This window comes from Tympanuchus pallidicinctus, unplaced genomic scaffold, assembly GCF_026119805.1.
Source record: "Tympanuchus pallidicinctus isolate F22 unplaced genomic scaffold, pur_lepc_1.0 scaffold26, whole genome shotgun sequence".
Taxonomy (NCBI): Eukaryota; Metazoa; Chordata; class Aves; order Galliformes; family Phasianidae; genus Tympanuchus; species Tympanuchus pallidicinctus.
In genome coordinates this window covers 90,856-116,312 of record NW_026294743.1, presented here as the reverse complement: position 1 = coordinate 116,312, position 25,457 = coordinate 90,856, and the positions used below count along the sequence as shown (strand labels likewise).

The window sequence follows — 25,457 nt, the reverse complement described above, 5'->3', positions numbered from 1 at the left end:
CACGCTTTTGGTAATTGCTACTCAAAAAGATGCATTCTGGTTGTGCCTCAATCCTAAATTATAACAGCTTTATGTTTTCTGTAACTCTTTTTGTTGTCTTCTTGCAAATGTCAGAAGGAAAGCACATTAAATGAACAAACCAGTATATCTAAAATATATACACAAGCTATGCTGATTGTTTTTAATTGAAGTTTTATTTTGCATCGTAGCAGAGTGCTGTGTCAATGGCAAAGAGATTCCAGGCTAGAGGCAAACCCATCTGAGATCTGCTAAAATTACATCGTAGTACCTTGTAGTTGCTTTTATGTTTTTTTTTTTAACATTAGTTTTCCATTCTATTCAAATATTTCAAAGGACTTGAAACGTTCATTACCAGCTGGACTTGGACTCTCTGAAACCAAAATAACGTCTCATGACTTTGACAGCACCAAAGAGGGAGTTGTTGAGGCAGGACCATTTCCAGGGAAAGGTAACTTGCTTTTTAATCTCTTTCTCAGTTTATAATCTTCAGGTATATTTTATATGCTCAGAAATAACATTCTGTAGCTTCTGTGAGCATTTTTATGTAGATGTGTAGGCTGAGATGTATGTTAGTGACAGCCTTATTTTTCTCTGGTAGCTGGGGTGTTAAAATAAAACTGCTGTACTCCTATTATCTGTCAAGGGACTGATAAAACTTTGTGTTAAATTGGCCCTCACTTGGGGGAAGGGAAGTAGTTTCCTTGAAACTGTGTCAAACCAAACACTTGAACAATTATACCTCTTTGAAAGTCTAGATTACAAGTGTTGTACCAATTTGAAATATAACTTTTCTTTATACACTATTCACTTACCTGGAACAGATGAATTACTGACTTCTCTTCCCAACTAGTCTTTCCTTCTTTAATGTAACAGTGCACATAATTTAATGTTTTGTCAGGAGCGATAACACCATGGGTCTCTCCAAGTACTATGTAATTAAAGTAATTTCTCTTATTTTTTCAGCACCGATTCACAGTTGTTTAGAGCAGGATAATTTTAGTTTATTATCTTTAGAACGTGTTAAGTCTTGTAAAGAAATAAATAAAAGTACTAAATAAAATATTTATTGGGTTAAACTTTGGGGGGGGGAAACAAAAGGTAAGTCATGTCAGTGTTTGCCATCTGTCTAAAAACAGAAGTGCAGTGATATAGTGTGTGAAAGTGATATTTTAATGAATTTCGTAGCTTAGTCTACTTCTGAATTTGAAAGGTTTGAAATTATCTCAAAGGAGCAGCTGTGAAAATAAGTCCTTTGTAGTCACACATTTAATTTGCATTTTGCTTCATTTCCTGTTTTGTAAAATGTGCTTATGAAAACAGTGTAATATACGTACAGTACAGCATGTAAATCAAAGTAAATGCTGTGGTTTCTTTAAGACTGAAATAAGCAGAATGCCTAGCTAAAAACTGGGCAGATGGCAAGCCTCTCATCATTCTGGCCTTTCTGTATTCTATTTGCAACATAGCTCTTGGAAGTGCTAAGTATGTTAGACTGTAAGAAAAAGAATATCTTAGATGTGTTTCAAGCTATGCTAATATGTAAGAATGTAGTAAGTTATGTACACAAATAATGAGCCTTAAGCATGTAGTTTTTAACAAATACAAATATCAGTTAACAATACAAATATCAGTTTTCCTTCAGAGACTGTTTTCAAATTATTCCTAATGTTCTATCCATATCAGGCAGAGAGATATAGCAGAAGATTAGACTCTCTAAAACTAGAGACAAAATTTGAATGATAGCTCTATTTTAAAATATTCTTAATCCTGTGTAGGTGTCTTTATTAAGGCTTCATTTTTGCAGGCTAAGTAAGCAGTAATGTGGGGAAGGCAAGGATCCAAGAGGTGCTGAATAATGAAGCATGCATGGGGCTGCATTAATAGTGTCAAGTCCTAGAGTTTTTTCTTTTAACTGCTTGTCGTTGTTTGCTTACTGAAGTGATTTAATCTTCAGGCCTGTAGAAGTAGGATCTTGTAGTCCAACTTTTATGTGCGGATGGATCCACTTGCAGCTCTTATGTAATGTACAACAATCGAAGGTCACAACAATGGCGCCTTTCAATCTCATTGCTTCTGTGTAACGTTCAAGTGCTTTTATATCCCACGTATTAAAATGTTTTGTATCTCATGTTGGTAGTGCTGTAGAATGTGTTTAGTAGGCAAAATCTGGTTGCGTTGATTTAGTTACTTCAAGTGTCATTTCTGCTATTGGTGATAGGTAAGTTCTAGTGCAAAGAGCTAAAGTTTAGACTTCTTTTTTAAACCCCCGTCACACAGTGGACGCTCTCAATCCTACAAAGCATCTGAGATCTCTTCAGCAGAAGTGATAGAAGCACTCCCTGGTATGCTGATGACTCCTGACTGCAGAGGAAAAACTATCTCATTCTATTTTTTGTTCAACTCTTGAAAAATTCTGTGAGATTGTCACTCTGCGTTTATGTGATAAGAAAGAGTTGCAGAACTCACCAAACTGCTTAGGGAGCACACACAGTACAGGTCATTTGAAGGTGTGCTTTTGGAAGTGAGAACAAGCAAGTATTGTAAATTCTTCTTTTTGGGAGGGAAGTTACTTGACTTAACAGCTAATGATTCTTATAATCATCAGTACAGGTTATCGTTGAGTTTTGTGGGTGTGTTTTAAGTTGTTTTTTTTTTTTAAAAAAAAAAAAAAGACAGGTTTAGGAGTAGATGTTGAAGTCTAGTTAAAATTGGCCCAGGTTTCAGAGCCTGCTTGTTCCCTTGATGCTGCAAGTATTGTTGAGCAGCACCGTGCAGTCAAAACTACCTAAAACTGAAAATGTGCCTTCCTCTGCAGTAGCCATACATGGAGTTCTCTGTTGGTAGTACGTATTTTACTTATGAAGCTGCCAGTTGTATTTTGATTACTCTTTTTAAAGAAAGGAAAAATTGGCATCATGACTTAAAGAATAAAATTAAATCACAAAAACTTGGAGTAGTTCACATGAACAGCTGCACCTTTTCAAAAGCATTTGTGCATCTGTGAATGCTTCTATTTAATGTGTTGCTAAAACAAATATTTCTTTGCTTTGAAAATCTATCTGTAAAAGTACATGTTGCCTCCTAAGGGAAGGTGGTGGATTTTCATGGTTAAATATGTCCCCTTTCCAGGTTCCTCAGCATCACCCAAATCAACTGTTATATCTGCCAGCAGTGCAGCAGCTAGCAGACTGGCTGGACAAGGTTGTGATTTAATTATTCCCACAGGTATCGCAGCACTGAGCGGATAACGCCCTTGTCTCTGCTGACACTGTACTAACTCCTCCATCTCTTCAGTCATTTGATTTACTCTTACTTGGAAGCATAATTTCTAGGGGCTTTTGGTGTTCCTGGTTTCTGGATTTTAACTGTTCACTAAGTAATCTCTGCTTCCCTTTCTGTTTGCTACTTTTTGTTCTATAATGTTAAAAACAAATTACTACTAACAGACAGTAACTACAATGTGCGTAACCAAGTTCTTTTATTTTGATTGAAGCTGAAACTCATGGCTTTCTTTTTGCACCAAATGTTCATATTTTCCTGTAAAACAGAGTATGAGGTGGCGATTAGGAATTTCTAACACCCAAGCTTGGCTTTGCCGTTTGACTCATTTTGTGCCTATGGGCAAATTACTTAACATCTCTGTTTCCTTCTATGTAAAAGGAGAAAACTCACTCTGTTACCTCATAAGGGTGTTGAGAGGATTAATTACCTAATGTTTGCACAGCATTTTGAAGACATAAAGGATACAGTAGTGCTTGATGTTGAAGGAGTATCTTGAGGCATCTTTATAGATGTTTTTTCCAGTCACTTATTTACGTAAATAACCAGCAGTGCTAAGGTGACTGTAAGTAGCCATCAGGACCATTCAAAGCATGCGAGAGCAGCAGTAGTCAAAATTGTTCACAAATTTTGAGAAACTGCTTTTAAAATGATAGAATTTAGCAGCTTTTACTGTTTAGTATAGTAGGAAATGGTTTTTCAAAAATAAAACATAGAATCTGTGATGTCCTGTACTAGCTTGAAAATATTACGTAGACAATGGATACGTGTTCATGGGACCTAAATATTTTTATTTGATGCTAGCAGATGCTTCTTTATTGCTGTTTTTGTGCTGTTGGTGCATGGAATGAATTGCTTATAAACCAACAGGCTAAAAAAATCTGAAAAACATAAATAAGCTACACTTCCTTGATGGTGGCTAAATGTGTTTTCTGGAAAGGATAATGTTCATTAGAAAGAAAATCTGTTTTGTCATGTCTTTAAGTTATAGTCTGTGGCAACAATTTTTATAAGTTGGTAACATTCATTTAGTAGTTTGCAGGATATAAACTAACTTTAGATTTGCTAAGTCCAGAAGAATGTTCAACTTCTGGAATGTTAAAAACATGGATAAAGAACAGGTATCTAAAACGGTTTTAAGGCTGGTTAGTAAACTCCATGCTTTCGGGTAAGCTTCCTTAAGTCTTTTGCCAAGTAAAAGTACTGAGATGCACATGCTCTATATCTGTTTTCAATGTAATTGTTTTGAATTCAGCTTGGAAATTAACAAATTTATCAATGTGTTTACTTTCACCTCATTCTCCTTTTGCATGTGCAGTTGCGCAAATCTTCCTTACTCCTATTAATTCCTTAAACAAATCAAAAACACAGGCCTTACTTACTTACTTTGTGTATAACGTGTAGGGAGTAGAGCTCAGCAGAAGAGTGGACCTGTTGTGTTAGCAGATGAAGTGAAGAATCCAGCAATGGAGAAGTTGGAATTGGTGAGGAAATGGAGCCTAAATACTTACAAGGTATGTGGACTTAAATTTGTGTGTGCATATATATTCTAGAAATGAGTTTGCAACTGAAATGGGACTATGGCTTTTGAAGAATTGCGCTGCAGTGTGGAAGAAAGCATTTGTCATTTCAGTGAGCATAAACAAGAATGTGCAAGGAAAGCTTAGTTTTCTTTGTTTGACTGGATAAAGATACTGATTTAACAAGGAAAAGAACATTGTGTGTCTGATGCCTCCTGCAAAATAGAGAACGTACAGATTTCAGTATGTAATGCTCGTGATTAAGACGTCTTGCTAAGCTGATTGCTGATACAGTAGAATTTTATCTGATGGAAAAAGTCAGGTGGATCTACAAGTTATAAACTTGTTAATTGCAATTCTGATATTTGTTTTATATTAGCTCTATTTTTTTTTTTCTTAGCACTGTAATTGTTGTTTCCATTTTGTCTGTTTTGTTTTTGTTTGGCACTTGCAGAAGTGCTTAAAGCACACCAGTTTGCCAGAGGTGACTCTTCTTAAAATAGCCACAAAGTAAGGAACAGTTGCCAGGAAATGTATTACAGTCAGGAGCTAAGATGAATTTTGAAAAATAACTTTCCATTGTGGATGAAACTCCAATGGCAGAGGTGGGGACAGCTAGATGTGCATCAGTGGGAGCTATGTCAGGCCATAAAGAAGTAAAGAATCTGTTTTAAAACTTTTTTTTCTTGTAGAACAGAGGTCTGAATCCCTCCAATGCCTTGAATCCAGGAAGGGCATTCTCCCCTGTGAGGATGTTCAGTATAGTGAACGTAGACATTGCACTTGCTAGAAAAGGTTTATGCTGTTTGTTGTGTTAGAATCAGAAATTTGACCCTTTTTATGTACAAAAAGCATATTTAATTTGGTTAAGGACTATATTTCAGTTTGTGGACATTCTAGCTTGCCTTATTTCTCTTCAGAAAGGAGAAATTAGATTACATTTACTTTTTTTTTTTTTTACAAGCTATCTTGTAATAGCTAAAAACATTGGTCTTCAGTGAATCCTTCTCAATGACTACAAGTCTGAAATCTTTAAGAGGATAGGTAATTAATGGCTAATCGTAATTTCTTCCAAATCCATCTTTCTTCATAAGGACTTCAGCATACACTTTTTGCTTTAGGTTTCTGTTTCCAGGTGTTCTTACCAATCTCAGCCAGTTCACACACTTATTGCAAATATCACTCCTTGCTTGCTTTGGCAGATACATTCAGAAATCATACTCATCTGTGAAATGATGATTAAATATGCCTGTATGTGTGTTGTATACCTCACTATTTTGTCTCTTGTGCATCTCCATGAATGAGAACAGAAATAAGAGAAGGGTACAAACTGTGTTTAAGTAACTGCTTACCAGTGAAAAATTACAGAAGTTGACACTACTGGCCTAGCCTAACTGAGTTTTTCAAAGGCTGCTTAGCTTTCTCCCTAAACTTAGAGGCTTGTAAAACTAGGCTGTTGCCTTTGCGGCTGCTGGCCCCCTTCATTAAGAGCTGCCCTGAGAATCAGTTGTTGACAGGTTGAGAGCCTGTTGATTAAAAGTAGGGACCAGACTAATAAAGGGCATCTAGTGATTGGGGTCCACTGCAAGCCAACTAATTGAAGGGAGCTTGTTGACAAGGCCTTCTTAAATCAGCTGCAAGAGGTGTCATGTTTGCAGGCTCTCATCCTGATGGGGGATTTCAGCACGCAGATATCTGCTGGGGAAAACAACAATCGTGACCTGCAAGTAATCAAAGAAACTCCTGTTGTCTACTGATGACAACTTTCTGTTTCACATATTGGACAGAGACCTACCAGAGATAAAGTGTTTCTGGATCAGGTCCTGGTGAATGCAGAAGAGATTATTAGAGGGGTTAAGATCAGAAGCAGCTTGGGCTGCAGTAACTATGTTAATGTATGTTCATGATCACAAGAAACATGGGTCTGGCAAAGAGTAGAATCAGGACCCTGAACTTGGAGAGAGTGAACTTGAAACTGTTTATGCAATTGAATGAGATCCCCTGGGAAACTGTCTCTGGGGACGGAGAAACAGAACAGAGCTGGCAGCACTTTAACGATGCCTTTCTGAGAGCACAAGAGCTCTCCATTCCCCAGAATAAAATCAGACAGAAATTGGGCTTATCCAGCTTGGAGGAGAGAAGGGTCTCAGGAGATCTCAATGTGGCCTTCAGGTACTTGAAGGGAGCTAAATAGCAGCAGGGGACTGTCTTTTTACATGGTCTGATGGGATCCTGGGCAGCCTAGTGGTTGGCAGCCCTGCCCAGGGGGTTGGAACCAGTGGATCCAAACAGTTCCTTCCAACTGTGAGGCCGTTCTGAGTCTTTCCAATCTTCTCCCTAGTTATCCTCAGGAGGAGTTGCTTATTTTCCATGATCTAATGGCAAGTGCTTTTTCTTTTTTTTTTTTTTTCCCCTTTACGTAGACTTCTTCAGATGAGAGAAGTTTTTTCAGTTATGAGTTAATATGGATGCGAGTTGCAACTCTTCTTTGCTTTGAGTAGTTTTAATAAGTAAGCTTACCTAATTTTTCAGACAATTTCTTAAATTTCAAGGAAGAACATACTAAATGTATTTTGTAAATTTCTTTAGTAGTGGTCTATTAATTAGAACTGTCCAATAATGTCTCCGTTCATCCTTTAATGTACACAGTTTAAAATAACTTTCTTTAAATTTATTTCTGCTGATCTTTCATTTGGCAGAATTGACTTTCTTAATATGCCTTGGATGCCTTCTCACTTTTTAATGAGTGTAATTATGCTGGACAGTGTTTTTCTAGGTAATTTTTAGAACAAAGCAAAATGAAGTTCATGTCAAATATTCTGTTTGCTAGTGAGAGAGCATAGGAAATTGTGTTTATACCAGTCCACTTGTAACTAGAGTAAATGGAAGCGGTGGCTGGGTACATCTTTCTAGTTGCTCTTGTTCAGTGTTCAACCTTAGTTTTAACAAAGTAAGCAGAATAAATATTTCAGATGACTAATTCTCATTTGAACTGTTGTCTTTTCAGATATTTTGCTATAACTTCTGGGGAAAATATTCCTGTGTAATTTATTTTTACCCTTCCCCCAAAAAAAAAATTTCACTTCTTTAAGTTACATTTTTCTCTTGGATTTCGGTAGGTATGTGAGAATCAGCTTCTTTTTTTTTTTTTAAATAGCCAGCACTTACTTATTTTTTGTTAAATACATCATGAGCTTACCAAACTTCTTGCTAAGCTATATTTTCTAATTTCAGTTGGAAGCCTTGGTGTTTCTGATGTATTCAATGATAGTATGATTTGTTCTCTTCAAAACTTATGAATCTTTGCAGAAAAATCTGCAAGATAAACTGTGTTCTTTCTTGTTGATTGATTGAATTTAGTGAAATAGCCCAAATGCTCTGTACGTTCTACTGCAAAGTTTATCAGTTATGACCATCTTGTTTGGCTAAATCCTTGAGTCTTTCTTTCATTTGTCTATTAAATTTAAAAAGTACTGGAAAGTTCTAACAGATATTATAAGTCTGTTTGTCCCCTTTGAAAGTAAGTAAAGACTGGACTAAACCGAATTCCTTGAATTCGGAGACACTGGAAAATCCAGTGCTGTAATGTGTTCTGGTGATGTGAATTAAGATAGGGTTGGTCTTTTATGTCTCTCAGCAAAATTGTATTCTTGTGTTTAGGTGAAGCTGTAGCCTTGTCTATTACTGAGTTTCATTGTAATCCTGTTTCTAGCAGTCATTCTTCAAACGTATCATTTAGTTTTTGTCTTCACGGATTAACTTGAATTTAATCATAGCAGCAAATAATCCCTGTTTTGCAGAGGGATTGTTTTGCCACTTTTCTGCTTTGCAAATTACTTTTATGCATTAGTCAAGGGAAGCCCAAACGGTGTGTTTCGGGAGCCTTGCTCTCTCATGTTGGTCTCTGGCAGAATGTCACAGACAATTGGAACGTGGTAGCTGTCTAAGCTGTCACAGCCATTGGCTGGCTGGTTCAGCCTTCTAAAGGCAAGACTTGCTGCTCACTGTATAAAGAGACTGCAAGGATGTCTCAGAATGTTTGTTTTCAGACCCAAGTAGAATTCTTAACAATCAGCTCCATTTTATAGGTGTGTTAATAATAAGAAACACTTCATGTTTTACACATGAGTGAAAGTTTTGAGTCACCTTTAAAAAACATGCTGAAGACTCCCATCCATCTTCTTCTCCTTCCTTAGAAAATGAGATTTAAAAGTTTATACATTCCCAGAGCCTTAATGGGAATTCCAAAAAAATAACAGGGATTATCTGGAATGGGATGGTTAGTAGGCAAAGTCTAAAAGATCACGGAGCAGAAATTTTTATGCAGAACTGGTAATATTCTCATTAATTGCCTTGAGTGTTGTGAGCAAAATAATTGCTTCTTTTAACTTAGTAAGATTCACTGAACCTAAAAAGAGATAAACATTCTTTTACTTGAGAAACAATTAGTTATACTCTTGATTTGCTAACTTGAATATTCATTTTAGTAGGAGTTGAGACTTGTCCAACTGTTCTTGCTGAGTCCTGATGAACTTCTAAAGAGTGTGGTGTTTTTTCAGTTTGTTGTGCAAACTTATATTGGGAGGGGTGATTGTGAAAGAATTGTGTATAATTATCTGTCCCTTGAAGCTGAAAATGGGTGTATACTGTGATGTCTTGGATATATTTGATTCTTTATTATTTAAATTTTTTTCCAGTGTACACGTCAGATCATCTCTGAAAAACTGGGTCGTGGCTCAAGAACAGTAGATCTGGAATTGGAAGCTCAAATAGATATACTGAGAGATAACAAAAAAAAGTATGAAAATATCTTGAGACTGGCACAGACTCTGTCTACACAGCTCTTCCAGATGGTACATACCCAAAGGCAACTTGGAGATGCTTTTGCTGACCTGAGTTTGAAATCATTGGAACTTCATGTAAGACTTTTATGGTGTTTTAAAAAAAAAAAAAATATGTAATGAAACAGCAGAGATGAAGATAAGCCCAATTGACTCGTGCAGATTGTGTGGTAGTTAGCAGCCGGTCCTATAAACATTTGTTAACATCATTACGTATTCTTTTTGTTAAAAGCATCTGTAATTCATTTAAAACTGTAGGATATCACTGGAGTTATTGTAGTTCTTAAGTGTTTCTAAATGTTGGCCTTTAGCTGATGATTGGACTTGGCAACTGACAGCTTTGCTTTGTATAGAAAATGCATTTTACTATTCCTTTTTTCTTCTAATGAGATGTCAAAGTGTTCTGGAGCATTACTTCATGTCAATTACAGGATGTCTCTGGGGAAATATGCCTGGCAGTGGGTAGAGTAGGGCGCATTACTTCACTGCTGCATGTTTAATGTGAGTAAATGATTTTTCTGTAGTAGAGTCAAGCACTGAGATTCCATCTTGTAGTCTTTTTTTAATCATAATAATGATGGTAAGAGGACTAATTTTTCCTTTTGTGTTTGGAGTTTCTGAGCAAGGAAGGCAATCTTCAGATATCTGCATTTGGGTTGTTCTTAGACATTGACAAATTTATGTAGCGCTGTCACTTCATTACTGATCACAAAACTCTTGTAAAGAAAGAGAAGGTAGGTGTTGCATACCAAAAAATAAGTTGGTTTGCTTCTATGCAAATCCTTCTGTACTTCCAGTGTTAAATCAATTTCATACTCTGCCTGATCTCCTGGGAAACCACTGTCAAGGGGCTTAATGATTCCCTGGAATGTGGCTAATGAAAAAGCCCAAATTTGGTTTGTTGTTATTAAATGTCACTCTAATTTTTCCCTTTTCATGATTGCCTATTCTCATTGAGTTATAGGGAAAAAGAGGAGTAAATGTTTGTGTAGAAGAACTTTAACCAATAGCTAGTTTAAAAAAAAAAAATCAGACTTCCACTGGGGTACAGAAATTTTTAATATTATAGCCTAACAGATGAAGATCTCAAAATATGCCACTTCTAGCAGGTAAGAAATAAAATCTCCAAAGAGGAGTAGTTTTATCTGTTGATTCTTGACCATGGGTATGTGGTTTGTGGCAGAAGTTAGCGATTGTTGTGAAGTGCGTGCTGAAGCTGGATGTTTCTTCCGAAACCTGGATTAATCTGGAATCATGCTCTTATTTAATGAACGGTTTTTTCATGAATAGCTTGTATTTCTAGTGGGAATACAGTTCCTCCAGGTCCTTTCAGCATCTTTTACTGGTCTTGGAATTTGTTTCAGTCATTCATCTCCTATGTAGATTATTGAATGGGGCTGTTCATGAAAATTAAATAAAGGTTTCTGCTGCTGTAATAAAAGTTATCTAACCTTTGCCTCTTGGAGACTTGCCTGATGTTTGTCTGTTTCCTCTTTGTGTTTTCCCTTTGTTTAATCTGTACTGCGTTGCCATCTGTAGCCTGGCCTGTTCTTGAATGTTTGGATAACATTGCCTCCGAATCTTGTGCAGGACAAAAAGTAAAATTTCTGAACAGTTCAGTGTTTAATTTGATAAATAGGAAAAAAAAAGAAGCATAACTTGTTATAGGTAGTTTTTTTGTACATGTTAACAAAATAAGATCTTAATATGGTATCTACAGAGACATTACTTCAATATGTTTTGCTGTTTCTCTTTTGGATACAAAGATAACTCCTGGTTCCAGGCTCATATGCCTCTAATTATATAGAGTGGTGAATTCCAATTGTAATTGACCTGTGCATAGAGCATGAACTGAGTATAAACTCCCATACAGAAAGGATTTCCTGCCTTTCATAAGAGTTGTCTGCAGAGGTCATGGACAAAACTCAAGTTTTATATGAAACTACGAACCAGTAAAAAGACAGCTTTGGTGACTAGCACGTTTTAATATGGTACACCACTGCAGTCCCATCCTTCTTACCCTCCTGCTTTGAACTGGTGGTTTTGCTCATTTTGTGCCTGCAGTAATCTGGGTCACGGGACCAGCTGGAAGGCAAATTGTGGTCTTGCCTGGAGGAGGGAAAGATAGCACTAAATACTGCCAGAGGGGCAGTCCTACTTCTGCTTTTGTCTTTGCCTGTATGCTCATGTTGCTATCTAGTTAGCAATGTCAGAGCAAAAGCAGCTGAAAAATATTTTTCTTGATTTCAACAGCATCTGTAGTGATTTGGCTGCCTATACATAAGCAGTGTCTAAAAGAAAGGAGATGGTAATATTCTAGCAGCATTTGTAGGCCCTTAGCTCATGAAAATTTGCCTTAAGTTCTCTCTATTTTCTCCATTAAACTGCTTGTTTCCACTGCATCTCGTTTTCTCTTTTTCTAGAGGCTTTTTCCCTTACCCTTGTCCATTAGCCTTTCTGTCATGAAGTCATTCATGTTTACATGAAATACCATTTGGCTTCAGCATCTCATCTAGACAGATGAAAAGAAAATGGGAGAGTACAGCACTTCTGACTCAGCTATTGGCAGGGTGCAAGGCTAAAAAGACCGATTTCCAAATATGTTCCTATGTTTTATAATCCTTACAACCAGAAATTGTACTGTTTTATGAGAACTCCCATCTGCAGAATATGAAGATGCCATATGGATGACATAAATAATTGGACTTATTTGGTATCCATGCATTAGGAAAATTGTTGCAGCCTTGGTCAGTGCTTATGCTGCTGTCAAAAAAAAAAAAAAAAGAAAAGAAAAAAAAAAAAAAGAAAAAAGGCATTAAGAATCACATATCCAAATGTGACTAAAATGCCTTGGAAATAATTTCTGCCTGATTGCTTTGAAGTTTGTAGCTAATGTACATTTTTACTTGTGAACTGTTATAATGCTCAGCTTTTTTGGTCATTTACAGCCTATTGAAACATGGTAAGACTTTTTAAATTCAGTGCTTTTTTCCAGAATGTGTCAAGAGTAAAAATTACAGGCTAATTAATGCTGTGTGCCCTTATGAGTTATTTTACTGTATTTAATGTAGTGGTATTACTGTTGGTATTAAAGAGTTACCAAGGCAATCACATGAGAGATGATGGATTAAAATAGTGCTGAATGACAATGTGAAAGTTACATCAGCATTTTTAAATAGCACTTAAGATTTCAGAGTTGAAGGAAAAAATCATTCTGAAATAGCATTTAACATCGTATGGTATCAAAACTGTAAATAGTACTTTACTGATGTTAGAGAGATTTCATAAAAACTGTAAACTGAAGATTCTATTGAAATCTTGCATGTTTAATTGTAACTGTATCCTAACAGAAGTGGCAGAATTTGTATGTCTGTGTTTTTGTCTTTTATATAGTTGCTGATGAATGTTATGACTTGAAATGATGTGCAGTTTTGTTTTCTCTGCTCTCTGTTTATAGGAGGAGTTTGGCTACAATGCAGATACGCAGAAACTTCTAGCTAAAAATGGAGAGACTCTTCTCGGGGCTATTAACTTTTTTATTGCCAGTGTGAATACATTGGTGAATAAAACAATTGAGGATACATTATTGACTGTGAAACAATATGAAAGTGCCAGGTAGTTATTCTATGTCTAGCTATTTTCATTATAAATTAATATTCAGGGAAAAAAAAAAAACTTTCTACCAGTTTAGTTCTTGTATTTGAGCAACTAACCTGTTAGCTGTAAGCCTTGTCAGAATAACACAGTTCACATGTAACTGGGTTTTAACATTAGCCACCTCATTACATGTCTTCAAGTGTTTTGTAAATGTTCTGTTGTAGGCGTAATTTTATTTCATAGCTTTATTTCTCTGACAAGTTAGTAGCTATTATTTCCCTGTCTGCTAGCTTAAGATGATTTTCTACACCAAATAACAGTTCAAAGTGAACCATTATATATCTAGCTATATTGTAATTAGTGAAAATCGTCTTTGAATGAAAGACAATTTATACTGAGCTTCTTTTGATGCCCAGTGCATGTAATTAACACTTCAGTTTTCATGTAGAAGTTGCAAGTTTGGTCTAGAAAGGGGAAAACAAAGAGGCATTTCTTAATGTGCAAATAATATCTAGCCGTCGATAATGGGTTTCCCGTTCTGGAGTTTACTTTACTCTGGATGTAGTGCAGAACTTTAAGGCAGGCTTCCTTCTGTGTGGTTGGAGTTGTGGTCTTTATTGATGCTTTGTTCTTGTCTGACTTTCAGGTTCATTAAAGAGTATATGTCTGTCTTATAATTTGCTGAAAGATGTAGTTAATGCACACTTATTTTTGCTATTTTTAAGTCAAAATTCCTGGTTTCTTGAGTTCTGAAGGTTTTTTCCTGCCTTTTTTCATTGCTGTTCTGATGCTGAAGCATTTTTATAAGCAAAGTAGCAAGTCATTGCTTTGATATTTAGTTTAACTTTCAAACGGCCTGAAAAGTATAATTAGCCTCAACGTGAAGAACTAAACTGAAATAAAAATCCATCCACACATTTGAGTCTTTTTCTTGAAACGTTATATAAAGTAAACTTACGGTTGGTCTTGTCAGTTATTCTGAACGTATGGTTCTTCCCTCCTAAAATACCTTCATGATTTTTTCTTTTCATTCATTAAAGAAAGTGTTTTGTTGCTTTGACAAAGCAAATATATGTTTATATATAACCAGTCTTGGCAGTGAGAGAATAGTTCACGTTTATTTCTGTGCCTCGTCTTTCCTTTCTCCACTTGGACTTCAGTACTCATCAGTTTCCCACTCTTCTGTGAGTTCTTCATTCATCTGTTTCCTTTTTGGAACTAATTCCTAAATTCTTTAAATAATGAGAATCAGGAAAAGCGCTGTGAATTCTATAATTACTGTTACCTCAGAAAATATGTATTCTTTTGGAGTGCTTGTGCCACCAGCCCCAAAGTCGTTTGTATTAACAGTTTTTAGTTCTGTTACTTCCAGTTTCAGAAATATCTATGTGAGAGAGAGTATTAACAAAGCCAGAAATAGATTGATTTGTTCCTTTAAAATTGGCATCCATCACATGTTGATACAGAACATTCCATTATTTTAAAACTAAAAGAAAACTATGGGAGGAAGAGCCCTGCTTTGGGCAGGGCTGTGTATGACCCTGACTGATTTCTGGCTATTGTCAGTTGCTGTACCTGGTCAAGTGCTCCATGGCACTGAAGGCACTGTACAAAGGAGCAGTACTGTACAGCAGGACAAGGGGAACAAAAAAAGAGAAAGCTTGTTACTCTGTTTGTTTCATCTATCTGTACTAATGTTTTTAAATATAAAACTAGTTTATCTGGCAAGGATCCGTTGTTCAGTAGGCTTTTATGTAACAATGGAAAGCAGAAGAGAAATTCACTGATATCCTTACACTCATAATATTTCACAGGTGCTTTTCTCACCTAAAAATGCTTTATACTGATGAATAGAAAACTTAACATGAAATAATTTTGTTAACGAAAATGTACTCAGTGTTTCTAAAGACAGTGCCAGATAGAATAAAATACAACTTCAAAGTATTCTAAAGACTATTTTGATATATATATATTTTTTTCCATTAAAACAAGAGAAAAGGTATGACTGTGTATGTCTTTGTGTGATCTAACTAATGTCATTGTACCAGCTAACATGGAAGGATATCAAGGAGGCTTAGTTTTTAGTTGTGGGGTTTTTGTTTGTTTGTTTGTTTGTTTTTTAGATAGTACTATATGAAGACTAGATGGGTCAATTAAAAAGTTATCAAGCAAGTGCCCGTGCATAACATGAGTTCCATTTTCACTAGCAGTGCCTAGGACAGAATTTCTTATTTAGTGCTTTTTATTGTTGGCACATGTTTACTTTTTAATTACTGCTGACTTGGGTAGATAAATTAGGAAACGCTTAGTCTTATTTACAAGCTGGATATAACCATTGGTTGCAGAATTAGCTTAAGTGTTTACTTGAGTAACTTAAGTGTTTATTGTTGAGACTCAGCTCCCTCAGTGGCTGTGTTGGTCCAGTGTATCTGATTTCCTACGTAAATTAGATGGAGCATCAGGAGGGTATAAATAAAATGTTTTCTTTCAGCTTTTCTGTTAGGGCAGGCAAATTCCAAAACAGTTCTGGGATAGTGACTGTAATCGGAACGTTTTAAAATCTTTGTGACACAGTGAGCCAGTGCTCACTTAAAGGAGATGTCCAGCTCTTAGTGCTTCGCTTGCTCTTGCTGAAAACTCTTATGACAAAAGACCAGTTCTGACTAGATAACTGAGTTAATAAGCAGAGATGTTCCAGGAAAGAACCTGATCTCTGAGGCCAGCACATAGCAGGAGCAGGCTGCCCAAGGAGGGCACCTGTCTCTGGAGGTGTTTAGGATCAGACTGTAGGGGCACTGGACAACCTGATCTAGTACTTGATCTAGTGGCTGGCAACTCTTCTTGCATCAGGGGAGTAGGAAGTTGATGGTCCTTGAGGTCTCAAACCATTATATGATTTCATGAAAACAAAAGGTTGGAAGCATGTGGGTGAGACAGGAACAGAAGGGCAAGGGTATTTTTTGAGGCTTTTTTATATGATGTACATAAGAGTGTTGTTTTTTCTTCCTCCTATTTATCTAGAAAATTGACAAGTTTCATCACTGTTTTCTGTACTTGACTGCTTTGTTAATTTGCTATTGTAATTGGGCCCTATATGTGAAGTCTGTTTTGAGGCACTTAGCCTTTAGATTTTTTCCTACCCCTCTTTCTTCTCAGGATTGAATATGATGCTTATCGAACAGACCTGGAAGAACTTAATCTTGGCCCTCGTGATGCAAGCACTCTACCAAAGATTGAGCAATCACAACAGATGTTTCAAGTGCATAAAGAGAAATATGACAAAATGCGTAATGATGTATCTATCAAATTGAAATTTCTGGAAGAAAATAAGGTAAGCTACACCTTCTTCTAGTGTTGTACTTACCTTTTGTCCTGGAAGTCTGCTTTGCTAAAAATGCTTTACCTATTTCATCTTAAAATACATTTTAATCTAGAAGTAGAGCAAGCCAAGAAAATAAACTTAATTTTCAGAATTAAGTAGAATTACCGGTGGATAATATAGTTCTAGAGGAGACAACTTTAAAAGCCCTTAATTAAGTTACTGCAATTACAGATGACAAATCTTATGGCAGTAAGTTTTTGGTTGATACGGGAGGCTTAATAGGTATTGACATGGAAGGAAAAATGTAATATCTAATCAATAAAGGCATATAACTCCTAATTTAAGATTACAGTAATATTTACGTCTAATAGTGCTGTCCTGGGGGATATGCATCACGAAATTAAAAAGAGCTGTGAAGAGGTTTCTTCAAAATAAAATTTACTGTAATAAAAAAAAAACAACCCTGAATTGAAAATTGCAGCTTTCTGTAGTTAATGCCCTTACAGTTTCCTAATTCTAAACTTTTGAACTGTAGGCGTGAAGTTTTTGTCCCCAGAAGTGTTCATTCGAGCTGTGCCATTTCATCTCTGCCCTCCTAATGACAGGACTCTTACCCCCCCCTCTTATTATGCTTGCCAGACAAAAATACAGTTGTCAAACAGGGCACACTGTTAAACTGTGCTTTCTTTGGTAACAGTGTCCTTCTAAATTGTTTCTAATTAAATTTTTAAAAAGATGGTCTTTTGATATCTGAATTTTGTTCATTAATTAGGTTGTTTAGGAAACACCAGTGAAGCTAGCTTCTTAGTGATGTTCTTGAGTTAAGATCAAGCATCCTGTTAACAGTTGCGGCCTATACATTTCGTTTCTGTAAGACTGTTTTTTCCTTCCTACTGCTTCCCCTCCCACCCTTTCCCCCCTTGCTCACCCCCCTCCCCCCCCCAAAAAAAAAAAAGTGCAGAAGGGACTGTCACATGCTTAAACCTTTTTATCACTGGTTAACTCTTCTTTGTTTTGATATTGGAGATGTCAAAATATTTTCTAACGGGAACATGTAACCTTGTTCCCAGATAAGACATAGGACTTTCAAATATTGGCTTATATATTTCTTTACTAAGAGTTTTACTGAAGTAAATTTCCTCCTGCTGTTTTCTACTTACTTTGTAGTATTTTATATAAGTTGTATAGGTTTAACCTTAATTCTAAATCTGTGAGGTGTTTTTTTTTTTTTTTCTAGCTTGCATCCATTTCTGGGTTTTTATTCTTCTGTTGCCCAAAATGTTTCCTGGGATTCAGTGGGAGGCAGTGGTTACCGAAGTGATATGTGTTTCTTCCCAGTCTGACATCTTAATTCCTTTGTCCAGTGCCAGTCATCTTTTGTCAATATCAATGTAGTGAAGCTCCTGTTAGACCTCATACTGATCCTTCAGCTAGTATTAGTGAACAGAAATGCCCAACTGATAACCATAATACCCATTATAGACACTACTTCTAATTTTTAGGCATATATGAAGTATATGTGACTGCTCTTAAGGTGATTACTTTTTATGTTGTAAGGATTATTAAATAGTATCATAGAATCACTCAGGTTGGAAAAAACCTCCAAGATCTTTGAGTCCAAGCACGACCTAACCATTAACTTGTATAATCAGTAAGTATTAAGTCTAACAGAAACGAACATCTAATTCTTACAATCAGATGTTCTACTTCTTCCAAAGATATGTGATGGCAATTGCTATAATGCCTCATAATTTAAATACCTATAAATACAGCATGTGCCTGACTGGAAGGAGGAGGAAGAAGAGCCTGATAGGTATAGTTGCATATGTATTTGTAATACAGCTGCTTCAGCTGGTGGTGTGGTGCACTCACTTTTTAGGAGATGGCTTACACTGAAGACTATATAGGATGCAGAACTTCCAAAGGAGAGAGCAATTTTAATATTGCTGAGCTCTTACAGTGGTCCCAGGGAGGGAATTAGTAGTTATTCTGATACAACATCCCTAGTAACATGGACTTCCCGATTATTTTGTGTGATCATCCCTAGGCCCAAATTTAATTACTGCCCACTTAATAGAATGAGAGGTCAAAATAAGGAAAGATCTGGCATACAAAATACTGTTTTATTTGGGCTTTCATGAAGTACTTCATTTGTAGACTGTTTTGGAAAACACACCACATTGCAGGTTTATTAAACCAACTCAAATATAGTTATTTGAGTAGCTACATCAAACAAGGCATGGCATTACCAGACTTACGTTACAATATACTGGTGTGCAAATCTCTAGTCATTATTATTAATACATTTTGTAAAGGCTCTGAATCAAGAGGTAAGTTGATATTTGTTCAGTAAGAATGGTATGATAGCAGTGTAAGTTTTCTGTTGCTGATTTTAAAGCCTTTGGAGTCTTCTATATGCTGATAAAGGATTTAGGACAGTAGAGTCTCAAGCTTAGCAGCCTATTTTTCTTTTTTTTTTTTTTTTTTTTTTTTTTTTTTTTTTTTTTTTTACCTTTTGTGCTACAGAAAATAATGTGTTGAGAGGGAAGCATGTATGGAGGGAAGAAGACAATATTTTTAAAACTTTAAATGTTTAGAATATCCAGGGGTGAAAACTCAATTCCAGCCTACATTATCTTGCATACAAAATGTAAAAGTTGCATCTTCTTCTTAGACTACATCTATTTTTGTTTATCCACAAAGTTCAGTTTTACTTTGAGTCTTAAGTTTGCCAGGTGTATTATGGAGTGCTTACTCAGCTTTTAGTTAGGAATAAATATGCATATAGTTTATTAAGAGGGAACAACAACTTAGATGAATTTCGACTGAAAAGTCACGATGGCTTTTGGACAGACACGTTAAGCACACATTGGAACCTGTATTCTAGCAACTGGAATTGTTCCCTGGAATGGATGCTACAACTTAGTGCTTAACACTTGTCCTTTAGTGCTGCAGTCTAGCAGCGACTTGTAGACTTGGAAGAAAGTGGTCTATTTCTCCTGTCTATGCCTCTTCCCTGGCTGTGCTTTCTCTGTGCTTACAAAAGTGTTTTTGCAGCTGTGCATAGATAGAGCTTAAAGCAAATACATTATTGTCTGGTTAATTTTAATCTAGATCTGCTCCCTAATCCAACTGACTGCACAACTGCCTGAACATTTTGCCAATGCAGGGCTAAGGAGAAAAATAGTGTGAACGCAGGAATTGGTGGGTGATTATGGAAATAAAGACTGAAATTTTTTCAGGGAAATCTGGCCAGACTTGAACTTGGATTCTCGTATTCTAGTTCTCAGCTATGATTTCAGATTTTGTTTCAGAGGACATGAGGTGATCTGATATATTAGAGGTTCCTCTCTTGTCTCTGCTGACTGCTGCTTCATTGTAGAGCTTAAAGGAGAGGAGTTGGATATATACTTCTTAGTAGTGTGGCAGGATTTGCTTCTGTTTGGTTTGTTGGTATTTGTTGGGGTTTTTTTGTTTGTTTTTAGAAATTTAGTGGAGATGCCACAGCTATTTTTTAGATTCATTTAGTAATCAGCTTCTGAAGAAGCAAGGAAGGAGCAGTAACATCTTGAGTGAGGGGTCTGGAGCACAGGCCTTATGAGGAGCAGCTAAGGGAGCTGGGATTGTTCAGTCTGGAGGACAGGCTCAGGTGAGACCTTATTGCTCTCTGTCATTACCTGAAGGGAGGTTGTAGCGAGAGAAGTGGCTGATCCCCAGCTCATGTAACTAGTGATAGAGGGAATGGCCTTAACTTGTGCAAGGGGAGATTCACGCTGAACATTAGGAAATGCTGTTTTTCCTGAAAGAGTGGTCAGGTGCTGGAACTGGCTGCCCAGGGAAGTGGTGCAGTCACCAACCCTGGAGGTGTTCAAGGAACCTTTAGACTCTGTGTTGAGGGACATGATCTAGTGAGAACGTGGTGTAGGTGGATGGTTGAACTGGATGATCTTGTAGGTTTTTCCAACCTTGATGTTCTGTGAAAAGCATGCGTAGCGTTTTTTACTTCAACATTTTTCTTGAATGAAGGCAATAAACTAAATCGCATGAATCTCAAAAGAGCATGTTAGTTCAATAACCTGTAAAAGCATGGTCAAATGGTAGTCATAGACTAAACCAGACCCAGGGACAGCTTTACATCCCATCATGATAGGAGTAGACTGTCCCTTTTGGACTGTGCTGATGTCATCATCCCTTTGGGCTCAGTCAGCCCCTCCGTTTCTTTGTTCTCTTCCATGTTGGCAAACTGGATGAAGTTTCCTGTAGGCTGGAAATGGGCCCAGGGTCACCAGCTGAAGTAGTGGGGTTCTTTGATGCAAGAGTAGGGCTGTGCTGGGCTGAGAATACATGGTTGGAAAAAAAGGACGAGTTTTGGCTACAGGGAAAAGCTGGGAAGATGCCTTTTCATCGTACTAGTCATTATTCATGTCTTTGAGGAGCTTACTGAAAACGTTCACAATTGTTTGACTTAGACTTGATCAGCTAGCTTGATGTTGTAGACTAGATAAGAAGAGAAACAGAGATGTCCTCCAGCTGCTCTTGTGCTCTTCTGCCTGCACTGTTCTTGCTGTGAGGAGCTTTGTGTTTCACAACTACTTTACACGTGTTACAATCAAAACAGTGACCAAGTGCTGCAAATCCTGCATTACCAGAGGTGGGCAAAAAGAAATATTGTTGGGAAAGAGCATCAGTTGCTTTTGATTTAAGTGTACAAGAACTAGAAAATACACTTCTTTGTATGAGGGGCGAATGAACTGTATATTTGAATGTGTTTATCAAGTGCTGTGCTTGGCTTGCAGGTAAGTATATTGAGCAGCAGCGTGGCATCTACTTTCAAAGAAGCAAGTATTCATAATCAATTATTTGGTAGGTGATAGCATCATCTGTTTAGTGAATTGCTTTCAGTCCATGTGTGGAGGCTGCTCTGAAAGCAGTGCCTCCTATTTTATTCTGTTAGCTCAGGATGTCAGAGGCTGATGTTGGTGGTATGGCAATTGAAGGTGAACCTTCCTGCCACTATCCTATTACATGCTGTTGCTGTGAGACGGATGGCAGTAGAGGGGCAGTCTGACAAAGAAATGCATATGGTACAAAGATGTGGCATTGAATTCCTGCATGTGGAAAAAATGACACTCACTGAAATTCACTGACACTTGCTGAACATTCATGGAAATCAGACAGTGGATGTGAGCACAGTGAGGCGGTGGGTGGTGCGTTTTAGCAGTGGTGACAGCAACATGGAAGTCAAGCTGTGTTCCGGACAGTCATGCTGATTTTTATGAGTGCAGCATGCAGATTCTCGTTCATTGCTGTTGAAAATGCATTGCTAGTGGTGGTGACCATGTTGAAAAAATTTTTTGTAGCTGAGAATTTGCTCTGTTAAACAATGTTATTGTGCTCTTTGTATCTGTTGTAGTTTCCATGGAAATAAATAGGAGATAATACTCAGAGCCATGCATGTATGTTGAGTTGCTATTGACTGTTAAGTGTGCTTTATGAAAATACTGGATCACTTTAATGTTACAGAATTTTGTATTTGCATTTTGTATATCTATTTTGAAACTCGCACTGAATCTTGTATGAAGTCTGAGCATCTCAAATAAGCCTATTTTGTTGTAATGGACATACGACAGACAGTGTCTGAATGTTCATCTTAACGAATGTCTGCCCTTGTCTGCAGGTGAAGGTCTTGCACAATCAGCTTGTCCTGTTTCACAATGCTATTGCAGCATACTTCGCTGGGAATCAAAAGCAGCTTGAACAGACACTTAAACAGTTTCACATCAAATTGAAAACTCCTGGAGCAGATGCTCCATCCTGGCTTGAAGAACAGTAATGAGAGAAGAGGACCCAATGTTAACCTAAAATCTTTAATAAGAATTAAGGGTTGGGGTTGGAGGACTGTTATAGTGATTCTTGCACAGAGAGCTTTAATTTTTTTTTTTCCCTTTTATGACATTGTAAAACTGAATTTGTTGGGAAAATGGGTAACTTTAAGGTAACTAAACATAATTTCTATCATTTCAAATATAGAGCACTCGTTTTGTACGTGAAGGCTGGTGATTACTTCTGTAGCTGGGATGGGGGGAGAGGGAGGGAGGGGGAAAAAAAAAACTATATGGATTTGCACTGACGAATTATGTTTGTGATTTCTGGTCATTTTGGTGGCTAGTCAGAATATTTCCAAATGGAGATTTACATGATTTGTACCAACATCTGGTATTTTATAGACAAATAGAGAAAACATCTTTAATAATTTTCATATGACTTTTAAAAAGGAGAGAGTTAAAAGAATATTTTGCAAATTAATAATATGAGGCTTGTATGCAGTACATGCGTATAAGGCAGCAGTAGCGTTTGGCTCTGACTAGTACAATTGTAGCAGATGCCTTTTTAAAAGATGTACCTTTCCATTGTAGAGATTAAAAAAAAAAAAAAAAACACTAAAGCAAGAATCACTGGCAGTCTGAGGCTTCTAAGCACACATCTTTGCTTTGCACCAAGTGGTTTGCTGAGTGAAGCCAACCATACGATGTACTAATCTCATTTAGAATCTTACTTTATGGGAAAAGAAAAAACAACCATACTAGCCTTAAATCACAGGTATGTGCCTTTTTATAAGATATTTTCAACCAGTGTACATGATGCAAAAACCCTTTTCATGTAAACAGTTTGTCGGTTCCCAGCATGGGAAAGGAGACTATAAATGCTGTTTGTTTGTACTTAGAACAAGTAAAAGCTTAGTTGACCTTCATGGGCAGTTAGAATTCTGAGTGAGGAGATTGGGCCAGTATGATTTTTCTGTTTAAATGAAAAGCATACTTCAGTAATGAGAGCAGTGTGGAGGATACTTCTTTTTAATTTCTCCGTCTGTAGTGTAGTCAAATGTAAAATTCTGTCAGTTTTATCATAACCATTTTAAATTCAGTTTATTGGAGTCCTCATTTGCACATGTTACGTTGCTTTGTGTTCTATGAAGTAAAACTGAAATACTTCAGATATGTTATTTACAACTGTGTGGATTGTATGATTTATGTACTGTATGTTCAAATGCCTTTCAGCTGACATTCTTAAAGTTTTCAGTGCTTAACAGAATTGTAATGTAACGGTAAATCAAACTTTTTAATCATTCCTCATTAAATTCTTGGCCTGACAGTCTTCTTTATGTTTTGATTCTGTCAGAATCTCTTGTAATAGTTTACATTCCCCAGAACGTATATCCGATGTGAATTTTGTATTCATATTAAAGATGTTTGCAGCCAAACTTCTTTGACTTGTGATGGTTAAGAGCGCAACCCAGCTTCTGCAGCATGAGTTCTGTATTTGAGTTACCAGAAATTATTGGGTAGGGATGTACGTCAGTAGTAGGTTATAACAGCAATATTGTTCTTCTATTACAGAATGGTTTAATAGCATGCAAGTTGAAGTTGAATGCAAACTCAAGGAAACAAATCCTTCAGTATTCTTGATTTTTAAACTTACAGAGATAACTTCATCGTATTTTACAGCTTAAATGAAGTGCTGGTTGCCAGTTTTCTCTGAATCTTGGCGTGTATATGGTGTGATGGTACAAGCGAGAAGTTAACTGCATGATTGTGCAGCTCAGATGGAAAGTGCAGATAGTAGCATCAGTGATTAATGCAAACATAGTGATTACAATTGAAATATCAGCCCTTAGAACACTGTGGGAAAGACATACATAGGAGATATACAGGGATCATGTGCTTTGGGTTTCTGTGAAAGAGTAATGGTGGCTTAGAACTGCTGGAGTCTCTTCACCTGGAAGAAAAGGTTTGAAAAGAGAAATTACTCACAAAATCGGTGTAGTGGTTAATAGCAGAGATAACAAAGAATGATTTCCGTTTTGCTCAGTAAAGCAATTTTTAATTGATTGCCTCAGAAAGGAAAATCTTGTGTTCAGCTGGTGGATAAGGTACTAGCAACTTCCTTTTATAGTATGTGAATGGAGGTGAAGAAAGTTCAAATATATTTTTATTTTGTATGAATTGTACAAACTGATTTTCTACTCTAATATGCAAGATGCTCTTTAGCATACTTCATGCTTTGTCAAGCCCTTACAAAGACCTCTGACTGCAAAATGTCTCTATAGCTGTGTTTAAAGAGAAGTCTATGCAAGCAGAGCTCAGTAACACTATCATTAAAGTAATAGCTTGATTCCGATCTTTTTAACAGATTCTCCCAACAATTTTATCTCTGTTCTGTCTCTGCTTCAAAAAATGATCAAAGCAGTATAAAAAAAAGGCTAAACATCCCCCTCACCTTTTCTGTTTTGAACTGAACTGTAGGCATGTTCAGTATGTCTTCTCTGCTTCTCTGCCCCAGCTCTTTATTGTGGTGTTAGAACAATGATAAAGTATCATTATTCAGCATTCCATATCTGCAATTATCTTCAGATTTTTGTCTGGTTGTCTTTTTCATGCTGCGTACTTGATAAGGAGGTTGTACTAGTCACTGTTTTCTTCATTAGTTGTTAATCTTTTCATGTTTTGTGATCACCCTTACCCTAAATTTATCCTGCTACTGGGAGGAAAGTTTTGTGAAATTGATTTCTTTTTTTTCCTGTGATATTCACAGAGGTGACTTGCCTGTTTTACTTTACTCTGTTCATCTTGTTGCTTATCTTTGTGGGTGTAGATCACAGCTGCCATTGTGGCTGTGATAACATCTCTGAAGTGCAGGAATCTGACAGAACAGAATAAACCTGAAACAAACAAATGTTCTGTTGGGGCTTCTTACTGTTCATGGCAGTGTAAATGCATTGGCTCAGTCAGGAACAGTTCTGCTGTTAGCAGTGTGCTCCCAGTTAATGGTACTCGACAAGTGGTATGTCCTACTGTGCTAATTAAAATAATAATTACA

At 36.7% G+C, this 25,457-nt stretch overlaps 1 protein-coding gene across 6 annotated transcripts in view; it reads left to right on the top strand.

Annotated features, from left to right (window-relative positions):
• The window catches only part of ARFIP1 (ADP ribosylation factor interacting protein 1), a 38,617-nt gene extending 14,776 nt beyond the window's left edge, over nt 1–23,841 (top strand). For 4 of the 6 annotated variants that reach the window (XM_052690129.1, XM_052690125.1, XM_052690126.1 and 1 more), the window contains 7 exons: nt 355–469; nt 3,151–3,246; nt 4,705–4,814; nt 9,518–9,739; nt 13,119–13,276; nt 16,415–16,589; nt 22,258–23,841. In XM_052690129.1, coding sequence (XP_052546089.1) covers nt 355–469; nt 3,151–3,246; nt 4,705–4,814; nt 9,518–9,739; nt 13,119–13,276; nt 16,415–16,589; nt 22,258–22,413 — 1,032 coding nt within the window. In that variant the 3' untranslated portion in view covers nt 22,414–23,841. The remainder of the gene's footprint in view (nt 1–354; nt 470–3,150; nt 3,247–4,704; nt 4,815–9,517; nt 9,740–13,118; nt 13,277–16,414; nt 16,590–22,257) is intronic. The other 2 variants (XM_052690123.1, XM_052690128.1) reach the window with 2 other exon arrangements.
• The last annotated feature ends 1,616 nt before the right edge of the window (nt 23,842–25,457 follow it).